The sequence below is a fragment of the Camelus bactrianus genome, chromosome 1 (assembly GCF_048773025.1).
Source record: "Camelus bactrianus isolate YW-2024 breed Bactrian camel chromosome 1, ASM4877302v1, whole genome shotgun sequence".
NCBI classification, from domain to species: Eukaryota; Metazoa; Chordata; class Mammalia; order Artiodactyla; family Camelidae; genus Camelus; species Camelus bactrianus.
Window position 1 is genome coordinate 84,238,538 of NC_133539.1, and position 23,614 is coordinate 84,262,151.

The following is a 23,614-nucleotide window of genomic DNA, read 5'->3' on the forward strand; positions in this document are numbered from 1 at the left end:
GGGACACTATAATTAACAACAGTCCTATCCCCATTTCCTTTTAGGTAACCTTGTGGATTTTGATGTCTGTCTTAGAACTTTAATCCTCTAGAAAGATAAACTAAGTTTTAAATGACTGATTTATAAATATATGTTTAGAATCAAGTCTGCTTATTAGTTAAGAAACACCTGTGAGAGATGTATGGAGCTTAACAAAGAATGATAACTGGAGTTCAATTTAGAGACCTTTTACATTTTAGGGATTTTTCCTTCATGGGTCATTGTACTCTAATTTGCCACTGTTAACTGTTTTCAGAAACATCCTAACTCAACTTTCAGATGGTGTTTTAGTTAGAACCTATGTTACTTCTTAATAACTCTGCAAATGCTTGTTTGGTCAGTCATGTTTACAGAGATATTGAAGATTATATCTTTTTTACCTTGTTTTAAAAAAAAAACAGCTGATGATGTCATATTCTTGGAAATTGTGGTATAAACGGGAGGTGCCTTTACAAATTGGAGTTTAGATCTTCCAAAGAAGTGACAATTCATTGTGGGATGTTTACTTTCTTTGAATAGTTATTTAAAAGTGCAAAAATACAGTGCTTAGTAACTTAAAGTCATGTAACATAGGGGCTTTATGGTTTGATTTAGAAATTACCTCATCTTTTAATCTAATTATATCTCCTTCTAGTATACAGCTCAGTTTTGGTCCATCTTAAAGAATAAAGTGACTTGCTCTGAGACAAGATGGTTTAGAATGGCAGTACCAGGATTTGAGCCCATATTTTCAGACCTTAATTCTTATACGCTCTTTATTTGTATCTCTGCACAGATTGTTCACTTATTATTTTGGGGAAGCCTAGAAAAAATTTGATATATATAAACAAATACAGCAGCAAATTGTCACTTACAATTAAGAAGAGATTGTCTCTTGATGTCCCTAAATGCAAACTTCTATGGATACTAAACTGGCAGTAGTGCATGTTCAGGGCAGTTGAGTTCCATATTACCTTAAAAAAAAAAAATAACTATAGAATGGAGGACCTTGAATTATAGAAAAATATAACTTGCAGAAGAAGGAGAGAGATGAAGGTTTCAAGTTCATTTTGGTCTAGGTAGGATCTCCTGCCCTATTCCTCTGCCTGTCCTTTTCCTAGCTGCTTCCTCTAAACCTTTTGTCTCTTGTTTGGAATTGGCTACAACATTTTGACATGGGAAGGCCCTAAAAGGTAGGGTGTGATATCAGATATCCATCTTTCCAGCTATGTGGATTGGCCAGACTGATCTGAACCCACCTTGGAACAAATTCAGTTTCCCTAGAAGCCTGATGAGTCTGATTAGTGATGTCATATGCTTGAGAGAAAAGGCAAGGGGTTGTCAGTCATTGAAGAGGGTCCCCTTGTTAGAAATCTTAAATAGTTTTTATGATCTGATGAGACCTTTTTCTTTTCTTTTTTTTTTTTAATTTCCCAAAACATTACTTTGGAACTATAGTAGATACTAGCAATAAAATTTTATCATCACTGAATTTTAGTTAAAATGGCCTTTAAGATGATATTTTTACCCATTTTCTGTTTCTGATGAGGAAACAAGGCCAGTGATTAAGTATAACTTCTACAAAATTAGGACCAAAAACCCCTGTCTCAGGTGCTTAGTAAAATTTAATTTTACCCGTGTCTTTGAGACTGGCCTTAGCAGCTAGTTTTTCTGATTCTAGCCCTTGTTCTTTTCATACCAGTGATTTCTAACTTGTCCTGTTCACAAAAATCATTTGGCCTTGCTGCTAAAAGTACAGCTTTCTTGACCCTTAGAGATTCTGATTAAGTAGTCTTGGGAATTTGTGTTTTTAATAGGCCCTGAAGTGGTGGTGATGGCTTAGGTCATTGAGCATTTAGAAACTGCAGCACTCTTCCACTCTTTGTCATAGAGAAAGTTTTGCTTTCTGCTTAAAGCTTGATAAATTTTTGGATTTTGCTTATGTGTAAAGCAAGGTTAACTGATGTTGGAAATGCTTGCATTTTGAGGATTTTGTGAACTATTAAATTATGCACCAGTTGTGTCCCTGGGATCACATCCTAGCAGCCTTAATGAAATTGAGACATGGGAATTTATAATCTCTGACTTTCATTTTTCTTTGGTTTTCATGTAAATGTCTGTTGGAGTTATCTGGTGCTTATATTCTCTTAGCTTATTATAGTAGGAAGAGGTTGAGGTAGCAAAAAGAGGTAAAAACTGGTGAATGTAACTGGGTCCAGACTTTGTTAATAAAATTAATTAGATTCCTTAGATTTTGTTTTGCTAGGCTTGATATTTGAAAAGTATTAGCAAGACTGATTCGACTTTCAAATTGTCCATCTCTTATCTCATTAAGTTATTCATTCAGCAAACAGTTATTACATGTCTACTATGTACCTGCTATGCTGACTGTACTGTCTCTATTAGGAAAAAGAAATACACTTATAAATTGTAACTCACGGATTCTGCTTACTGCTGGAATAAATAAACGTCTTTTAGCTAAAGATCGTGGGCAGGTTGGAGATCCAACAAAAATAAATAGAACTCCTCTTTAGGGAGGGAAATGAAAGGAATTATAAGAATTTAGGACCATATAAGGGGGCTGAGTACTAGATTTGACTATAGGGAAAAACAGGACAAATAGACCTGTGTACAAACATTTTTTTAAGTGTAGAATTTACTTTACTTCAGAAGCTTCTGTTTCTCCCCCAGAACTGTGTACATCAGTACCAAGATTTCCATTTGTCTATTCATTGAATATGTGAGTAAATAGTTTGGCTCTGTTGTCCCCCAGATGGAGTAAAGGAAGACTGTTTCAGGAAGTGCTGATTCTGAGCGCTGAGATACACCAGAGGTGCAGTTCTTTAAATGAACAGACCTCCTGTTAGACAGTTCCGGGTGGAAACTCCTAAGACTAAGAGTTTGGCATTGGACTGGTTTGGAGTAATTGCAGGTTGTCCACTGAACCGTTTGAAATGAAGAAGCATGTAGAAGGAATGACAGCATATTTTAACTTGAAGTTGAACTAAAATTGGCGGAATAATTTAATATTTAAAAAGCCATATTGAAATCTCATATAAACACTAATGAAACTGTGTGTGGGCCCAATTTGTGAATATGTGTTCTGAAAAGTTCAGATATAAATTGGTTCTTTGGAATATTTTCCCATAGGAACAATATTAAAAGGTGGTTAAGTATGGAGTGGCCCAACCACCTATATATAGCCCATAATGTTGCTATAATATTGTCTTTTTGATGGTAAATAGTAGCTGATAGTACTATAAAGTTAGCTTTAGAGGCAAGAAATTAATATATATGTATATATATACACACAGAGACAATTAATTTAAATCATAAATATTTTAAATGAATATTTCCTGACATGGTACAATGCTACTTATTAAGCAAATTTTTTTTTTTAATTTAATGCCAGCATTTAAAAAGGTGAAAATGAAGTGTTTGGGCAGGTTTAGTTGGGTAAGAGATAGGTAGATGTCAGCAGGAATTCTGAAGGTGACCCTAGCCATTTTACTGGTCCCTTCAACTCTGCCTTTATATATGCAGGGATAGGCACCTGGGTTCAAAAGAGTAAAAAACAGAAATGATCCCATTGAGCCTACTTCAGTATTTTATCTCCTTTAATATTTCACCTACTTTTTGCTGAGATTCTTGAAAACTGAGATTCCTCTCTCACGAGCTCACCATCTCAGCCTCTCAGGTAGTGCCCTCCCCCAGTATGCAAGTGACATTACTCTTTGAGCATTACTTTTGACCTCATCAGGAAATCAAGTAATTTTTTTTAAGTTGTTGTCCAGGTTCCAGAGCATCTAAACCTTCTGTCTTCTCTTTGAAACACCTGGTTTTTGTGATGCTGGTTCTCTCATCCATTTCTCTGATAGTAGGGTAGCACCTGACTTCTCCCTTACATGTATTCACAATTATTCATCACTGTCCTTCCACAGTATAAGCTCCATGAGGTCTTGTTTTGTTCACCGCTCTGTATTTAGTACTAGGCTTCATATCGTATAGGTAGTCAATAAATATTTGTTAAATAAATAAAAGATTTTTTTTCTGTCATCCAGTGAAATAGTTCTTCAAGTTCTGTTGTTGGCCCTGTACTGCTGTTTTTCTCTTGTTTTTTTTTATAGGTACCAGTGCCTTTTATTACTACCTATACTGTACATCCAGTATCCATCATTTTCATTTTTGACTAATATCACAGCATTTCAGCCCCTCTTCCTTGTTCCAAGTTTATTATGAAAAGGTATGCATAGTTTATTTCTAAGTGGAAAAGCAGATTGCCTGTTGGTTATTAAGTAGTCAAATAGGAACTGCAAGGCCACGATTGATACTTACCTGCTTCCTCTTGCTTATTATTCAGATCCTGTTGATCTTTTATGTAGATATACGAGGTCTCTTAAGTCTTCCCTGCCTTCAGCCTCTGTTCCTCCACTCTATCCTTATTGCTATGACCAAAACAGTCTACTTAAATATGAATGGTCTCACCAGGTATTGGCTTTGTCTTGTCCTATAGAATAAAATTTAGGAATTGGCCTTTTTTTCCTTTTATTTATTTTTTATTTAATTATTTGGTTCTGTGAAGTCAGGAAGCAGAGTTAAGCTCTTAAACAGGAAAAACTTTCAGAAACAGGACTAAACTGTTGCAGTAGGGGTTGAATTCCCCTTTGCTGGTAGGGGTATGGAAGAGTAGTAAGCAGCTCTAAAATGGGACAGGTTCTTAGAGTTTATTTAAGCTGTTGAGTACTACCCTTTGATTGTATCTTTCCTACTGCTTAGGTCTTTCACTGTCTGGCTCAGATAAATTTTTGATGATTAGAACCACGTCTTTTTCATCTCCCACTGCATCTTGCATGTAGTGGGTGCTAAGCATACATTTATTCAGTGAATGAATAACTTCTGGGTATTTTCTTGGGTAGAGAGCTGGGGTTCTTGGTTTTCACTTCAAACTTTGTTTTCTGATTTGGGAATATCAGATCTGGATTTAGCGCACTGGGATCAAGTCTTGGGCCTCTACGTGTATGATCTTGGGCAAGTTATCATCTCTGAGTCTGCTTTTTCATCTGTAAAATTAGAATAACGGTTACTGTAAAGTAATTTATTGGAAGAACTAAATGCATGTGAAAGATGTTTTATAATCTGAAAATACTTCACAAATGATAGGAATTATTCAAAATTGATGACTTTTTATTTAACAAATTAATATATATCATTTAATACGTAGGTATATTGCTACTATTACTCTTTATAATTAGGCTCATTTTTCACTCTAGCAAAGGAATTAAATACAGTTGCTTTCTGTTAAAAAACAACACACTTCCTCAACTCCTCAAGGCAAAATTTCTCTCTTACAGTGTTGAATTCTTGATACTTTATTTACAAACTATGAGTGTGGATTTTTCTTCTTAGTTTTTGTGTCAGATTTGAACAAAGATTCAGAAAGTTTCAAAAAAAATTTTACCATTGGCAAAATTAAATAATATTAAATAAATTGACTAAGTAAATTTTTTTCCCCAAATAGATCACATTTGGTAGAATTTTCCCAATTGTAAAATTTGCCTTAAATCTTTGGTGCTTGCTATTTTTTTGCTGTTGTTTTTTAGGTGACAAATCAATGAACAGTTAGCAAAACGATTTTAATGAAAATGTTAAACACCTTAATTTTTTATCCTTAATTCTTTAATTTGGTTCTTTATGCACATTTATATAACACATTTCATAGTTATAAGTTCATATTATAAATCTTGTTATACATTTTCCTAGGTTATATATAATGAAATTAGATATGTCGTTATTGGATAGTGCTTCATAGAGTACTCTGTCTGAATTCAAGATGAGTGGGTTTGTGAATCACCACTTTGTGAACTGAAGTAGTATCTAATGAGGGAGATTAGCTGTAAGAAAGGGCAGTTCTTGAGTCCGAGGAGGAAACAGGAGATGTCTCACTGACGAGGGTTGCTTTCACAAGTAAGGTATATTAACAAATGAGCTTTTTATAAGATAGGGACTCTAATTTGGAAAAGAAAGTAGTTTCCCCTTAATATAGTAAATCTCTGTTCTTTCTTTCCCTTTAACCAGGTCAGTATATGTTTTGTGCCCTATTCTTTTATCACAAAAAAGAGAAGAAAGACTGCAGTGAATGAAGATTCTTCTGCATTTTAGCACTGCTTTTTCTACTGTAGTTGGCTTTTGAATGAGGATGACAATGGAAGAGATGAAGAATGAAGCTGAGACCACTTCCATGGTTTCTATGCCCCTCTATGCAGTCATGTATCCTGTGTTTAATGAGGTCAGTGGGTAAATGTTTCTTCATACAGTCTCTGCAATTCCTTAATGTCTGCTTCATTTATTCATTTGTTTGTTTGTTCCTTCATATAGCAAATACTTATATAAATGGATTCCATCTATGTGTTAGGCGTTGTGCCAGGGTTAGACATAAAACAGTGGGGAAAAAACCCTAATGTACTGCTCCCCCTCTGGAGGTTTCACTATAGTGGGAGAAAGGGACATTGAACAAAAGAATATAAGTAATTATGTAAATGAGAAGTTGTGATAAGTGCTATGAAGTTTAAAAAAATAAAAAGTGTGTTTAAAATAGCAGGTGGGACCTATTTTAGGGGCCAAGACAGGCCTCACTGGAAAAAGAAACATATGCTAACATCTGAAAGAGATAAATAAGGGTTAGAGTGTTGAAGGGTTGGGGATTAGCACATTTTAGGTAGCCAGAAGAGCAGGCACAAAAATATCCTAATGAGTATAGTCAGTAGTGACTAAATACAATTTTATGGATAAATGGAAAGTACCATTGCTTTGTATCTAGAGAAGATGTAGTTGCTTTTAATTTGAGGGATTTTCTAGGACTTATAATAACATCAATACATTTTAGGTTGTTTTTTTTTTTTTTAAGTGAATATTCGTATGCCAAAGTATGTAGAGAATTTTAGAACTGGAAGTTCTTTAGAGATAATTACTCCCTTCTTTTTAATAGTGGACTGAGGTCCTGATATGTGAAATTATTTTTCTGAAATACCTAGGATAAAGTCTAGGACTCCAAATTCAGTGGCTTTAGCCTTTTGTCTATTAAATTAGGTTGGTTGGTTTGTTTTGCTATTGTACTATTCTAATGAAAGCTATCAGTGGAGTTAACCTTATTGTTGCTACTAACTCCTGAAAGCTCTCACCGTTTGCTATGACGTTTCATCCCTTTTTGTGAAGTATTTATATTAGGGTAAGTTTCAGGGTTTCAAAACCATTTCTCCCACATTATTAGGTTTAATAATGTATTTGATGTATTTTATGGTCTTAAGTCTTGGGGACAGTAGAGAGTGATTCATCTTCTTCAACTTGAGAACCACAGACTTAGTTGCCATTTCAGACATACATTTTGGAATTTCAGATGCTGTCTATCAAATCATTTTGGGTTCAGTGAGCACAAGAAAATTCTAAACAGTGACTTGGGTAAAAAATTTCTTTCTTTACATAAAAAATTCTGGAGGTAAGTGGTTCAGGGCCAATAACATCAGAAACTCAGGTTCCTGTCTTCTGTCTCATCATCCCAGTGCTTGTCTTCCATTGTCAAGGTCATTTCAGCTTGTGAGATGGCTGCTGAAGCTCCATCCCTATGTCCTGAGTTGTTGTCTAGAAGGAGCCAAAAATGGAGCAAGGGGTGGGGTGTTACTTCCAGCTGATTCAGCCTCCTTTTTCAAAGTCCTGCGCAAGACTTCCATTTACATCTCATTGGCAAGAACTTAGATTTATAACCACACCTAGCTGCCAAGGAGGTTGGGAAATTTAGAAGTTTACTAAAGATGAAGCAAGTAGGAGGCATCTTTTGAAAAACCTGTCCCTGTTATCCTGCTACCCTGGTAGCATTGGAGGTGCTCTTTTAGGGGTAGTTGTACCATCTCTGGCAGCTACAGCCAACATGTCAGTAATTAATTTTACCATTTTTGTTCTAATACTTTACCCAGTCATTGTAAGACTAGTACAGTTTCTATTGGAAGCAAGTGCTTCATTGCTGATTAGTAAATATTTACTAAATGCCAACTATTTATTTGTTGAGTAGTCTGCTAGCGTCTAGAGATATGGAGGAAAAAAGGCAATATACTTCCTCTCATGAGTTATAGGGAACATAGATGTTTAAGCAAATAAATTATTAACTAATTATCCTTGTACCAGGTATGAGGTAAGGAGACAGTCACTGAAGGATAGGTGAGTGACCTATCTTAACATTTAGTGTTTGAACTTCTCAGGTTCTTCAAGAACCATTATGCCATTTCCACCCACAGGTGCTCCCTCTTTTCATGTCTGTGTAGCTAACTAACTCTGTAGGCTATTGGACCAAGTTGTTTGGGGGCATTTTCCATATTTATCTAGTATTTTAAGTCTTTACTTGAAGGGAGGGCAGTTTACATTACAGAACTTCAGTTTGATCATTTAGTTAATAAAGGAGGAATATTAGAGAAGCTTTTTTCCTAACAATTTGGGTGACCTTTTCCTACATATGATAAAATGATCTTATTTGAGTCTTGACTTTAGGAAACAGTTATATAGGATGTGGGGTTCTGGTAAAATGAACTGTTGGAATTAATAGTGATATACCTTTTCTAATTTTGTAATGTGTAAGAAAAATTAACTGGAAGAAAAAGAAATGGCTATGAATGGACTACTAAATCTCTTCCAGAAACTGAGCTCTAAAAACATATGTGAGTTAATGGGCCCAGAATTAGAACATATTGCCAAATGATTCATAGTTGTTTCAAGAACTAATTGTTAGATGTGAAATTTGAAAATGAAATGGCCTGATATGGCAGACTGAGAGATACTGTATCAAACTGTCAGAGTCTAATTCTCAGATTGAATTTACTGATCTAACATCATGCCATCAAGTTTTTTTTTTTAATAAAATACTAGCATTGTTCTCTAACATTCCAGTGTATTGTAGTATCTTAAATAAGATACCTAATCAGTTAAACATTAATATTTAACTAGTTCAAATATGGATTTTCCTATAATCTACTAATGGGGAAATTTAAGTTTAGTTTGGCTCTGTTTTTGTCTGCTTTGTAGATTTAAAGATAAAATAGATGTCAAGTTAATCTTACAGAAAATAACACCATAGTAGGGATGAAGTTTTAATCTGAAGCTAAATGATTCACTGTATTTTGTCCAGAGTGTATTGTAAGAGTTAAGGAGCTCACGTATTCTCACCTTAATGTTACATTCATAAGAGTAACATTGGTAGTCTAGAAGACATTTTGCAGAACAGATTTTTAGATAGTAGGACATCCTTACACCTGGAGAAATTTTAGTACTGTTACTCCAGCTCACAAGGGAAAGTTATTTATGGCATTTTGGGAACTAGAAGCTTGCTAAACTTAATGAAGCTATGCCAAGATAGCTGAGAAGGAATAAGCTTCTTGTTTAATCAGCTGCTGCAGAGTTCAGAGTCCAAGTATATTGCATGTGTTGTAAATGTACTGTGAAATAGGTCTCCTGGTGGCATTGTGGAATAATGAGTTTATAGAAACCTCATGCCAAGTCTTAGATCAGGTTCTCATGTACTGTATTATTTTTTACTGATTCTTTGTATATATATGGAGGAGGAAAGATGTATGATTCAGTACTATATTCCAGGAAAAGACATGTATCTTCTTTTCCTATGACTTTTTAAAGGAATTTTTTAAGGTGAAATATAATTTTTCCTATTGAAAAGAAGAATCAACCTCAGATTTTGAGCTTAGTATATATACATCTGCACAACGAAGGCATTGGGTTTTACCTACAATCCCACCTTTCACTGATGATCAAAGTTAATATTTTGCATTTGAATTACTCCTCTGCCACTTACTACCCTGTATAATCTTGTCTTAGTTTCTTTATCTGCAAAATGAGGATTATCAGTATTTTACTTAATTCTCACAACTCTGTGAAATAATTGAGTTGATATATTGTAGTGCATAGAATAGTACTAATACTATATAATATTAGCTGTTTATTATTAAGGAGTTCTCCACATGATTTTCTGACAAAATTGTGATCATACCGTAAGAGTTTTGCACACTTGTAGGCAATGTTTTAGTAGAATATTTTTATACTAGTTAGATAGCTCTGCTTACCTTTTTGCCACGCAGCTTGGCAACTCCAGGAACTGATTCTTTGAGAACTAGTTATTGGACTTAGTACATCCAAAACAGATGATTGCATTTTGCCCTCTTTGTGGCTTCATAAAAGTTGACGGGTGGACTCTTATTCCACCTACTTCCGGCTTTTTTTTTTTTTTTGACCTAACTCATCTCATTATCATTTGAATCATAGCAGGTGTGTGTGAAGTTTTTATTCTTGATTCAGTTTCACTCCTTTTAAAGACTATGATTAAGAATCTTCGTGGACGGAGGCTGAGAAGAAGGGAGAGGGCTGTCAGCATGGGGAAAACATGCCTGATTTTGAGGAAGCAGGATTTATAGACAGTTGCGAACCAACTAATGTATCTATTTTGACCTAAAAAAAACTTTCAAAAGATTTTATGGAAGATTCTGTAAAATTTGAGCAACCAAGGGGTTAAGTGGATTTTTAAATTATGGGTTTAAGAAACGGGCTTGATACTAGAAAATTAAGTATAGGAATGAACTGACATTTCTAGAGGGAGCAATACAATAAATGAGCTCTCTGTGGAATCAAAATTATGTATAAGCTTTTAAAATATTTTTATAAATGATCCAGAAAGTTAAGTTGGACAAGTTTGCAGTTAGTTAATAGTAAATGCTCTCGAAAGCTATGAAGAGTAAGTTGCAGGAGGAGCTCACACAGCTGCAAGTAGGCAGAATGTGAGGTTGGAGGTGAGACCTCAGCGCTAGGCTCACCCAGCTTGTCATTTCCCTCCAGTTGCACTGCCTTCTTTTTTAGGTGAGATGAGATGTTATGTGCCCTTTTCTCTCACTCTGATTCTGTTCTTTGTACTCTTTAAATGGTTACATGGAACTCCTACATGGCGGAGGCCCAGGGTACCTCTCCATGTCCCAGTGTCTGTTAATGCAAAATGTCATCATATGTCCCTTCCTTTTTCTTTGCATTCAGAATATGGTATATGCACTATCAAGTACCACTGAAAAATGATTGCACTAGCTCTTTAAACACAGCCTAGCCAAAGACCGTTATCCCAAAAGCTAGAGAAATTCTGGACTCATTAGTACAAGTATTGGAAACAAAGTAGAAGTTACTGTCTGCCCCAAGCTTACATAATACCACCATATGTTACCAACCCTGAAGAAGCCCTAAATGGGAGAACTGTCAAGGAAGATGATTTTTAAGGGGCCACACTCTTCCAAGGACCAGGTCAGATCTCATCTTTATACTTTTACTTTCTTCTTTAGCTGACTGTGATCCCATCAGTTTCCTTTAGCTGCTTACTTAAATTAATCTTCTGAGGTTCCAGGACTAGAGTCTGTTTCTTTGTCTCTCTCACATTGACTTCTCTCACATGGTAGAAATTCAGAAATATGTTGGTTCTTAAGTAGTTGAAGAGATTGAGTGATAGGGTAGTCTCCAGTTTGGAAGGATGAGTACAGGGAGGCAGGGTTGCTCTGGTGGCTTGTGTATGGGTTTTGGAGCCAGACGCATCTGGTACGAATCCTGTATTTACTTTTTACCTATTTTACATTGGGTATGTTTATGCAAACTGAGTTTCTTTCTCTGTAAAATGGAGATGATGGTAGCTAGTTACAGATTATGAGGATTAGAGATATTCTATAAAGTGAAGTCCATAATGTATATGTGCTCATTAGTAAGTGGTAACTGTTACTAGGATATTACCAGAACTTGATGCTGTCATGAAAGGTACAGATAAGGTGAACGTGATTTTATTATGAAATCATCTATCACATGTGAAAAGCCTAAAATAGAAGCATGTTTTAATAGGGAAAGTAAAAATATACCTTGCTACCTAAGTATTACAGGCTAAAATTATAGATTCAAGAACAATTTAGATAAATTTATGAGTGAATGATTAAGTTTCACTCAAAAAATACGTACGTGTCTATATACCTGCTACTCCCTGGGCAATGGGGATATCATGAGTAATAAAGCCTGATGGGTTTATTGCAAGGTGTGTGGGTACATATTGTACCCCAAAAACTACTCTCAGCAGAGTTCTGGTCAGGTACTTCACAGCTCACAGTTTCGATTTAGTAAGTTAGGTCTGACCTTCCTTTTTTCCTAGGGTGCACGTGTGTAATCTGAAATCTAGAGATGTTGTTGTCTATCTTGGCTGATTTTATAGTTCTTCACTGGCTTTCTGGGCCTCTTTTACTTGCCTTGACCCTTTTACATACCAGCCAGGGCAGTACAGAGTGAGTTAATAATGCTGACACTTGAAGGCACACCTCTGACTCAGACCTTTAACTTGTCGAAAGAGGTCAGAGTGTGGTGTAAACCTGAACAAGGAAATGGGTTCCTATCAGGGAGGAAACATTCATCCTGTCTGTCTGTCTCTGCCTCCCTTGCACAACAAGAACTTGAGATCGGAGGAGCACTGTTGTTATTTTAATCTTCAGAAGGATTCATTATGATTAAATGAATTCTGTGGAAGAAGAAAGTTTTAATTTTTGGAGATACACCTTCATTAATTTTATAAATTCCTTATTTAGTTTCTTCTTTGCTATTTTTGCCTACCTGGATCCCCTTGTGTCTTCCATTTTACCTACCAGGGCAATGTTAGATTTTACAAGATTTGTAGAAGCCAAATTAAATACTAAATTAAATGGTCCACTGTTTATTTTTGGAGATAAATTATTTATCTTGGCAGATTTTGTTGGCTTTTGCTTTTTGCTTAAGGTGAGTAACTCTTAGGGAGGTAAGGTTCCTGGCATTTCTGTCTTGTTTAGAAAATAAATTGATTTAAACTGTTGGAGATTTATTTTATATATATATATACATATATATGTGTGTGTGTATATATGCATACACACACACACGTGTGTGTGTGTGTGTGTGTCATTTATAAAGGAAAATTTATATTTTCACTGCCTTAAGGGATTGAAAGGAATATTTATTGCATAATGTGATATATAACTATAAGATTTTTGTAGAAATATTCCATTTGCATAAAAATCTATGAAGGTTACATTGTTTTTGAACATTTAATATTGTCCCAAATGGAAAATATGTATGTTGAGGTTTATTAAGTTAACTGACCTAATTCTTAGGGACTATAGAAATCCAATTTTAACTGAAGCTAATTATTTTAAGCCTGGTAGTTAACTCTTTAATAAATGGAGTTATTTCTGTGAAACTGTATGCCTTCTGTAGCTCATAGAAGAGCAAATTAAATGGTGTCTAATAAGGACATTTATCTTTCAGAATTGTAAACCTTACACATTTGATATAAAAATTAAATGCATTTGGATTGAACTTTTGATTCAGGATTTTAGGTAACCATTTTTTAATCCTGATGAAAAATAGAGGACAGATACAAGCATCTCTAAAATCCATGTGATCCAGTCTTCAATTTGAGTATCAAACCTTTTATCAGTACTATTTGCTAGTTAATAAAAAAGACTAATCTCAGTTTAATCCCTGACTGAGGGGATTGTAAATACGCATTTAAAAAGGAGTAAGATAGTAAACATACCACAAAGAATCTTAAATAATAAATATTTTCTTTGTGTTCCATCATTTTATATTCAGTACACATAATTTACCATGTATTTGCAACAGAACATTGAGAGTTAATCTTGAACCCTCCTTATTTTCAAAAACTTAAGTAAATATGTTTATTTTTTCTATAGGGACTTACTTTGTATTGTGATTGTCTGAAAATAAATCTATCTTTAAGGTAGAGTATCTTTTTTTTTAAAGGAATAAATAAAGGACTGATAACAGTTTTTCATGGTTTCTAATGAAAATTATAGGTAGCTTGTCTATTGAAGAATTACAGTGCTTTAGAATTATTAGCAAGTATTTTGGTTAACTGAATGATGGATGTATCAGTGTGATTACTACAGAATGGAATATCAGAAATATGCTTTCTCCAAGAAAATTTATATTAATAATGATTTAAAATTTTTATTGCAGCTAGAACGAGTAAATCTGTCTGCAGCTCAGACACTGAGAGCAGCTTTCATCAAGGTAAGGCACAGATAATTTATTATGATGATTAAAATATATGTTATGTATAAATCTAACTACCATGTGATAATTGCATTTTGTTTTGTTTTTTGGGCTAGTGAAAACCTTTTCCGCTATCTTGTACCTGTTTTAGAGTACCCTTTAAAGTTTAAAACACTTCCAAGCTAGAACAAGTGCTTTCCTTAGCATTCAGCTTTTCATCACCTTGTGCTTTTGAAACTGACTTCTTCAGTTCTCTCTTTAGCTTTAGAGTATATTTTTAAATTCTTTTTAATTTGATTTATTAAAAACTTTAATAAAATTATAACTCAAAAGAATTTCTTTGTATTGTTTAAGTATATAACATAAGTATAAAATAGTGTTTTTAGCAGGAAAATAAGACCACTCTGTACGTCAGATTAAGGATATTTGAGAATATACAGCTGAATCACTCATAATGAATTATTGTCTTTAGACCTAAGGTGTTCAGTTGATAATCACTAGCCACTTGCTGCTGTTGCCCACTTAAAATATGGCAAGTTCAAATTAAGTTGTACTCCAAGTATAAAATACACACCAGATTTTGAAGATGAGTACCAAAAAAAAAAAAATGTAAGCAAACAGTAGTAAATATTATGTTGATTACATGTTGAAATGATAGTTTTTTGGGTATACTCTTGAAATAATTTCATGTGTTTTTTCTTTTTGCTTTTTTAATGTGGCTACTAAAAATTTTAACATTACATAAGCTTGTAATTGTTTCTTACATAGTATTTCTTTTGGACAGCCCTACTCTGTGTGTTGGGTGCAGTCTTTCATATAAAACTTAATCCACCCCATTCTAAATACATATCAAGGTGCCCCAAATTTTCATTTTTATTTGCTTTTTGTATGTTTGCTCCCATCAGTAGCTAAAACAGCTTATATTTTAATGTTTAAGTCTAGAATAAATTTATACTTGAGTTTCATTGGAGTTGAAACTATAAACCCATCCAGCTTGACTTCTTTTTATGGCAAAGATTAGTTTATTGATACCACTCTTAACTGGTAGCATAAATAATGTCACTAGCCATCTGCCTTATTTCACCATAAGAAATTACATTGTGTGTGTTGGATAAGAGCTATTTTGATGTGTTTAATACTCTAAAATGCAGTGCCTGTGTTACACATACATACTAATTTCATTAAAATACATCCGGCCAAATCATTGGGTTAATGAAGAGAATCAGTGAAGCAACACCATCATTAGTGTTTTTCTTTTTTTCCCTCTTCTTCTTTCCATTAAGTATCAGTGTGGTTCTGAATGGTATACTTGGTCATTAGGGAGGCATGGTGGGGACTATTTTAAGTGTCTTTGTGGCCAAAGAGGGAAAAGTAATCTATTGCACAATGTAGTATCAGTAAGGCAAAAGTCAGCTTTTCTGATACCAAGAACAGAAAAAGTTCTCCTGTGTATCCTCATAAAGAGGACCCTCTCTGAAGTAGAAGATGGTATATACTCAGTGACATTCATAAAAGAGACAAAATAATGAATTTCATGAAATTTTTTCTTGTAATATCCTTTTAAATAAGCTGATGTTTTAACTCTAAAGTATAGTTAAAAAGCAAGCAGTGTGTTTAAAGTATGTGACTATGATAGATCTGGTTTAATAAATGGATAAATTTATCCATGGCCCTGATTCTTAATTGAGGATAGTGAAAGTTATTCAGAGGAAAACATTAGTTTTGCATTGATTTATTCTTAATTGCTGTATTTAATTTATTAAATTTTAAATGATTTTAAAGGAGGGTATGCAATAAAAAGAGGAAGATTTTTGTGTTTTTTCAACTACAACTTTAATCTGAAAAAGATTTTGAAAGCCTTGCCCAGCCACATATATATCTCCTTATTTCCAGTTCTTGATCCACAACAACAGTGATATTTACCAAGCTTAAATATCTATTTTTATTTGGAAAAAAAGGATTAAAATAATTTTTCTCAAGATAAAACACTAGTGAATATTACCCTTTATGATACCTATTTTGCTGTTGATTCCTTTCCCCTCTGGCGGTTCTGATAGTGTTGAGACAAGTGGATGTTACTGCCCTTGGGATAGTTTTCTCTCACTGTTGGATTCTTCATAAAAGTTGAACATCCACAGAGTTTAAGGTTGTATTCTGAGGAAAACCTTTGAGGTATAGATAGAGTCTCTGATTTAAGGATGGTTATGTATGTTTTGTCAACCAGGGTCGTTGGTTAAATTTATGGACTTTAAAAGAAAAAACAGCTTAACTAGGACTTCAACCAGAAGATGCTGCACTGTTGTTTCCAAAGTTTGTGTTGAGGTACCCTGGAACCCCTCAGCAAACTCAGAGGGATGTCATGAAATATTTTAAAATTTAAAGGAACACAGTGATATTCAACATCAGGTTGACACTGAGTAAACTACTAGTTTGAGATAGTTTGCAGGTTGAACATACTGGGTTGGGCTACATTCCTTTCGATGATATCATGTGTTTGTGAAGCTAGACTTTTGGCCACTGCTGTTGGGAAAATCAGTGTACAATAGGAAACAAGAGTAAAAGGCTTCAATCTAATTCCAGCATTTGAGAAATTGTGCAATGCCCCACAGGCGCACACATCTCATGATGGTTATTTAAGAATGAAATAAAATATTCTCTTGCAATTTATATATTTTTAAAGGCTACTGTTTCGTTAGGACATAAGTACTTACTACTTACTAAATTGTTTGAACTTTATACGCAGCACTGTTAGGTATTTCTTTTGGCAGTAAGAGCACTGTGAACTGAGAAAGGTGAGATTTCTCTAATGCTCCAGCTTGGGCATTTTGGGGTTCCAAGTGAACTCGGTACTGAAAACATTATTCTCAGGCTTTCATTCTTTCATTTCTTATAACTTAACCAAAGACACTTTTTTTGTTGTTGTTGGCATTCTCTGGAATCACGTAGAGAGTGCTCCCCTGCTTCCCAAGGTAATTAATTATGTAGGTAGATTTAATGCTACTTAGGGAGAATAAACCACTGTCACCAAATACTAGCATGTTTAAATAGTGTACTGTATATAATTTTGTGGCAGTTTGCCAAACAAGTAATATTGACACCACCTAAAGCCATGTTTGTGTAGGTTTTTTTTTAAAGGCAACTCTTATTTATTAAAATAGATTCTATCTTAAATGTATTCATGGAAGGAAGAATCAAAACAGGTTATAAAAGAAATGGAATTCAGAAGGACACTATTGTTATTAATCATCTATCAAAATGATTTTCCTGTATAGCATTTGACAGCAGTTAAAATGATCCCAGGATTGAGATAAATGTGTGTATTTTCTTTTCTCATTTCATTCCACAACTTTTCAGTTTTTCATACTTGAAATCTAATGAGAAACAAGATGTTATAATGGAAAGAGCAGTAGGAACAGAGGAAGCTGGATCTGCAGTGATACCAGAATGGAATTGAGGAGGCAGAAGTTAAACATACTTGGCACATAAGGAAGCAAATAGATTGCCATCCGATAGATCATAAATTGTGTTTCTATTCGCTGTTTGGTATCAAGGCAAAACAGATAGGAAATTATCAGCATAATGATTAGAATTGGCAGGCATCCTAGAAGAAACTAAGACTGATTACAAAATTTTTTTAAATAATAAAATGGGGCAGAATTACTAGGGAAAACCAAAATCTTGAAAATTAACTATGGTAAACTCAAAGCTCTTTATGCTCAGTCTTGAAATGACTAGGAGATTTTAGTGCCGCAGGGAGTATAAGTAACATAGAACCAATGCAGGCTCATTAGTGAAACGAGCTCAGGAGGTAGTAAAAGGATTAATGATGTTCTGAAAACTAGTGAAGGAGGTATTTTTGCTGCAAAAATAAAATGGGAAATGAAAATCATTGTGTGGGAAGGTGTTTAAGGAGTCATATAGCTTCAGTAAAACCTCCAAAAGAAATCCTGTTTTTCCTGATATTCTGTTAATTTAAATGCAAAGAATCTGCCCCCAAAAAAGGTGAGATGAATTATTGCTTGATTCTCAAGTTGAACTATTACTTAATGAAAAAAAAGCTACAAATACTCAGTGTCTTTAAACTCCTGAAAAAAGTAATGGAAAAATTACAAATATATGTATACTCTATTTCTATCTTTGTTATCAGTTTGATGGGAGGAATGTAAAGGAGAAGTAGGAAATGTTAAGTATTTTATGTTCAAATGGGAAATATACTTCGCTATAATAAAAGGTCATAGATGCACAAGCTCTAACCAAACATAAATAGATACCATCACAACACCTGCCCTTATTTATATAAGTTGATCAGTTTAAGAAGGTGCCAAACAGGTTTTAAACTTATGCTTTGGCTTTAAAATGCTGGCTTAGTTTCTATATTTCAAAACTAGCCTTCTCTTTCTTATAGGCTGAAAAAGAAAATCCAGGACTCACACAAGACATCATTATGAAAATTTTAGAGAAAAAAAGTGTAGAAGTCAACTTCACAGAGTCCCTTCTTCGAATGGCAGCTGATGATGTAGAAGGTAATCAGGAATAGTCTTCTTTAGTTTTCATACCATTGTTGAAATGCTCTTCCTCCAAATTCTATTTGATAAAAGGGCCTTCCTCTGCTCCCCTCCCCTTTTCTTTCCTCCCCCCCTTCCTTATTATTGCTATTATTATTGTCTTGAAAGGGGGGGGGGGGACTATGTCAAATAGAAATGTAGTTCTTGCTTTTTGTTTTGTATTTGTCAAATTGAACTACACAAGTAAAGCATTTGTATATAGTGCATGCTATAATTTTTTCCCTATTAATATGTTTGATGAGTTCTAGTTTTACCAAGAGACAAGCTCTATGGGATGGATGATTATTTTATTTTGTTTTGACTTTGTGCAAGTAGCAGTTTGAAAGTAATGAGGGCTTTTTTGGTTTGGGTTTTGTTTTTTTTTTTTAACTTTCGTAGAGCATGATTTTTTTTTATTATGTATTTATTTTATCAGAATATATGATTGAACGACCAGAGCCAGAATTCCAGGACCTAAATGAAAAGGCACGAGCACTTAAACAGATTCTCAGTAAGATTCCAGATGAGATCAATGACAGAGTGAGGTTTCTGCAGACAATCAAGTAAGTAACTTTCTTTAACAATTTTTATAATGTGAAGAAGGAAGACAGTTAACTGTTTATGGATTTTTATTTTTAGTTTGATGTAAACTAATATATAAACATGTTTGGCCCATAAAAAGATCAATTGTCAGTGATCTCGAACACAGCCATTTAAACACTTTATTTCTAGAACTTTCAAATAATTTAAGTTTAATTTATTTTGATGGTCACCTGCTGCATTTCTATCGCTTGGTTTGAACCTAAGCTATAGACTCCAGGGACTTGTCTGCAGCTTCCCAGCTATAGATTCATAATGTTGATCTAATCTGCTGACTAGGAAGAAAGTTTCTGCTGTCTGGAGGAAGTGTGATAAGGGACATTCCCACGTATCGGGTGCCAGCAGGCAGGAGGGACAGCAGCAGGGCAGTTGAAGCTGGAATGAAGATGGTAGGCCCAGCGCCCTCTTCCTGTCATTTTGATACCCTCTTTCCACTCGAGGACGTCCCAGGGTACCTCTGCTAAAGCCAGTGTGGCTGTACAGAGATACACTTTGAAATCCACTTTATTCACAGTCGCATTTTAATCATAAGGAAATTGAGGTCAAGAGCCTCAGCGTCTTGTCCCTAGTTATTGACAGAGGTTCAGTCAGGGTCTTGTCTCGTTTAGGGAGGGGGCAGGAATAATATTTCAGTTCTGTCTTCTGGAGTGTACTCAGCACAGCCGAGTTAAGATTGTTGGCAATTTAAATTTATTTCTATCCAGTTTGGGACAGATAGTTTGTCATGGCAAGTTTGTTGGTCATGCGTATTGTTTCTGAGACTGAAATTCAGCCATTTATGCTAGCATGGATGGCTGAGGTGCAGCACTGATAGATATCGATACATTCTGATACGTTGTTGCCACCGTTAATTACTTAATGAAAGGGTGGATAAAATTGCACCAAATAAAAAGCAGTGTATCCTTCAGCCACAACATAGTATTCAGTTACTATTTTTCTTTAAAATAGTTTACTTTCTCATATTTAAGGTAGATACCCTCTTCTTTCATTTATTTCAACAGTATTTTTCAATAAGCATGTATCAAATACCTACTAAACCAAGTACTGTACAAAATACTATACATTATATTCAAGTAGAGAAGATTCCTGTCAGCTAACAAATCCCAGGTATTTTTGTATATATGAGCAGACCTAGGTTTGAATGTCCATTCCAACAGTTAGCTGTGTGACCTTGGATAAGATGCTTATTAGCTTCTGTGACTCTGGTTTCTGCCTGTGAAGATGAGGATAGTGGTTGTGAGATTTGAAAGACATGATACATATAAGGTGCCTCGCACAGAACCTAGCATGCACTCACAGCACATAAAGTATTGTAAAATAAGTTTTTTCCCCTCTGTAGAGTTGATCAGGAAAATGATCCAGCAAACAAATATTTTAAAGTACTTTTGATTAATGCATGTTTTTGTTTGGCTACATTTGAGCTTATGCAAATATTTTATAAAATTAATTCATGTGATTTTTTTAAAAGGATGATACATTCCAGTTCATGACTATTGGAAAATGGTGATTTAATAGACCAGAAAGCTATGCATTTATTTATTTACTCTTTATAATCTATATTTGCATATTCTTGGGTGAAAATTTACAGGGTTTGGTTTTAATCATGGCCTCAAAATAGCTTTTCCAGAGGTGTCCAGTTTAGACCAGTCTAAACATACAGCAGAGGAATTACCTTCCTGTAGAGTGTTTGCATGAACATACATTAGACAAATTCAGGTTGACACGATTAGGCGCTCTGCTGTTCTTGCAGTTTTTTGATGAGATGTGTTACGTGTCTTTTGCCTTCTGTTATCCTCTCTTTCAGTATATGTTTCCCCAAAGTTGCCCGACTAAATACCTGCAAGTTGCTAGAATTCCTTCCTACTGTACCCATGCTACATGTCCGTTATCACAGAATCCATTAACTCCACACTCTGCCTGTAATTACTCTAGTTATTTTACCCCCAGGTTTCCCCCAGTTCTTTAGGTGTTTAATTGTCTGAAGTATTTTGTGTGTGTGTGTGTGTGTGTGTGTGTGTGTGCGTGCTGGTATTTTCTCTTGTAAGGAACAAAAATTTAACTTCCCTGGTGTCATAAATGAAAGTGCTGTTCTGTGTGTATACAAGTCACATGATACTTGACGTAAATGGCTGCAGCGTGTTTTAGAGAAGGCCGGGCCTAGGGACAGGTAGCCTTGGTCGTTATAAAACTCTGTGGCAGATAGTGGAGCAAAGCTTAGCTCTGGGCTCTGGGTTCCCAAACAGTGGTTTCAAAACCTGTTTCATCACTACAGTGACTGGGGAGCTTTTTTCCCTTTTTTTTTTAAAGGACAGGTTCCTAATGTTCATTAGAGTACACCACAAAGTATGGTTGTGCACAAACAGCTGTCTGGTCACTGGAATTTGCTTCATTATATTCCTTTTAAATAAGCTTCCTGTGGGTTTGAAGAATCTTTCGTATTCAGAGATTTGACATTTTTGTTTGTTGAAATTTAAATTTTTCTCACATAATAGAATGGTCATATGACACTGCTTTTTAAAAACATTAGGGAACTTATGTCCATCAGGGGAATAGTGAAGGATTCAACTTTCTTGAAAACATAAATGAAAGGAGTAGTTAATCTAATTTAAAACTGTTAGTACTGAAGTAGAGACAAAAAAACAAAAAAGAATGAAGAGATGTCATTTCCATGTAAAATTTATTGTCCTTGTTTGAATATCTAATGTTCTAATGTTTTAGCCTGCTATCAATGTTTGACATACAGGCAGTAATAAAGAAATATTTATTGAAATATTTAGTAAAAATGTCATTTTTGCTTCAGAATGGTATACCAAAATCCTGTAGATTTGTAATTTTTAGAATTTCCATATACTTATTTACTAGAAATAAGCTATGAAACACACACACACACACACACACACACACACACGAGTCTGGATGCGGAGCACTTTGGTTTTCTTTCAGTAGGAAAGCTGAACTGTTTTAGGTACGAAATAACTGAAATCTGACATTTGTGATTAAAAAGTAGGTAATAAAAGATTATGTTTGGTGTGGTCAGATTGATGTTTTACTAATTCGTATCTTCCCACTTGCTTTGCATCTGAGCAGCAAGTTTTTGTGGCAAATAACAGCTAAGAGAATGGATGTGAAAAAGAGAAGATTTGCCTTAGAGAATGAGAGGCTATTTGACAATGCAGAATTGCATTAAGTACAGTTTGCCAAAAAATTGCTGTGAAGTTAGAACATGGAAATTGAAAAGGGCATAGATATAAAAGACAGAAGAATTCAGAAAAAATGGTTCATGGATGAGAATAGTCATCCCGAATGAGAACTACTGGTTTCTTCTCTCTCTTTAGAAAGGGGAGAGAGTGCTGGCACATACAGTCAAAGGATTGTTGGGAAGTTTCGAGTAGAAGAATATTCTGATATTATCTCTCCCAGAAATTTAAATATATTTTCTAAAGGAAATAGTGATGGGCAGCAAAGATTTGAAGGAGGAGGATACACAGTTGTCAGCTAGAAGGTAGATAAATGTGTCTTCTTAGAGAATATTTTATATCCGAGGAAATATCCAAGGAAACTTTTAAACATCGAGGAAATATTTTAAACATCGAAATTATCAGGTAAATAACTTGAAGTATTTAAATACAGAAATGAGTGACATGTAATAGGAAAATTTCATGCAATTGTTCATGAGAGAGCCAAAGTGGATAATATAGTTGCTTAAATTCACCTGCATGAGCCAGAGAAAGGAAAAAATCATAGCAGGAAAAGAAGAGACTCAGAGGTATTTTCTTACAAATTTGAGTAAGCAATGCTGAATAAAGTGTTACTGATTTGGGGGAGTTAGTGTTAGTTGTGCAGTGTTTTGTCAGCCATGCAAGAGATGGTGTCACAGAAGGGCCCAGGCCAAACCCCCACTCAACCAGCCAGTCAAGTATTTGTGCTTGAAGCAGTGTTCATGTGCTAATTAACAGTGTAGTATTTTTTAAAAATACATATACAAACTTCTTTCAAATGTAACTGATTTTAAGAAGATTCTTTTTTTCCATACCCAACAGGGATATAGCTAGTGCAATAAAAGAACTTCTTGATACAGTGAACAATGTCTTCAAGAAATATCAGTACCAGAACCGCAGGGTAAGTTCAGCAGAAACCTTACAAGCTGCCTCCCTTGGTGTTGGTTTACACCTACTTGCTTTATTGAATTAAATACTGACAGTTTGATTATTGGGAAGAGTTTTGTATCATTAACCACTGGATTTGTCCTTAAATTTAAATATGCTATAATGCTTATTTGTAATACAAGGTCCATGCATATTCTGTGTAATATCCTGTCTTTGACTTTGGCTTTTGTTATTTCTCTTTTC

The 23,614-nt window shown here is 34.6% G+C and overlaps 1 protein-coding gene across 5 annotated transcripts in view; it reads left to right on the forward strand.

The window, feature by feature from the left end:
* Positions 1-23,614, forward strand: part of PDCD10 (programmed cell death 10) — a 37,835-nt gene that overhangs the window by 10,356 nt on the left and 3,865 nt on the right. For 3 of the 5 annotated variants that reach the window (XM_010952075.3, XM_010952077.3, XM_045514563.2), the window contains 5 exons: positions 6,094-6,304; positions 14,086-14,139; positions 18,527-18,644; positions 19,102-19,228; positions 23,306-23,384. In XM_010952075.3, coding sequence (XP_010950377.1) covers positions 6,209-6,304; positions 14,086-14,139; positions 18,527-18,644; positions 19,102-19,228; positions 23,306-23,384 — 474 coding nt within the window. In that variant the 5' untranslated portion in view covers positions 6,094-6,208. Of the gene's footprint in view, positions 1-4,139; positions 4,262-6,093; positions 6,305-14,085; positions 14,140-18,526; positions 18,645-19,101; positions 19,229-23,305; positions 23,385-23,614 lie in introns of those variants that run through there. The other 2 variants (XM_074368393.1, XM_045514564.2) reach the window with 2 other exon arrangements.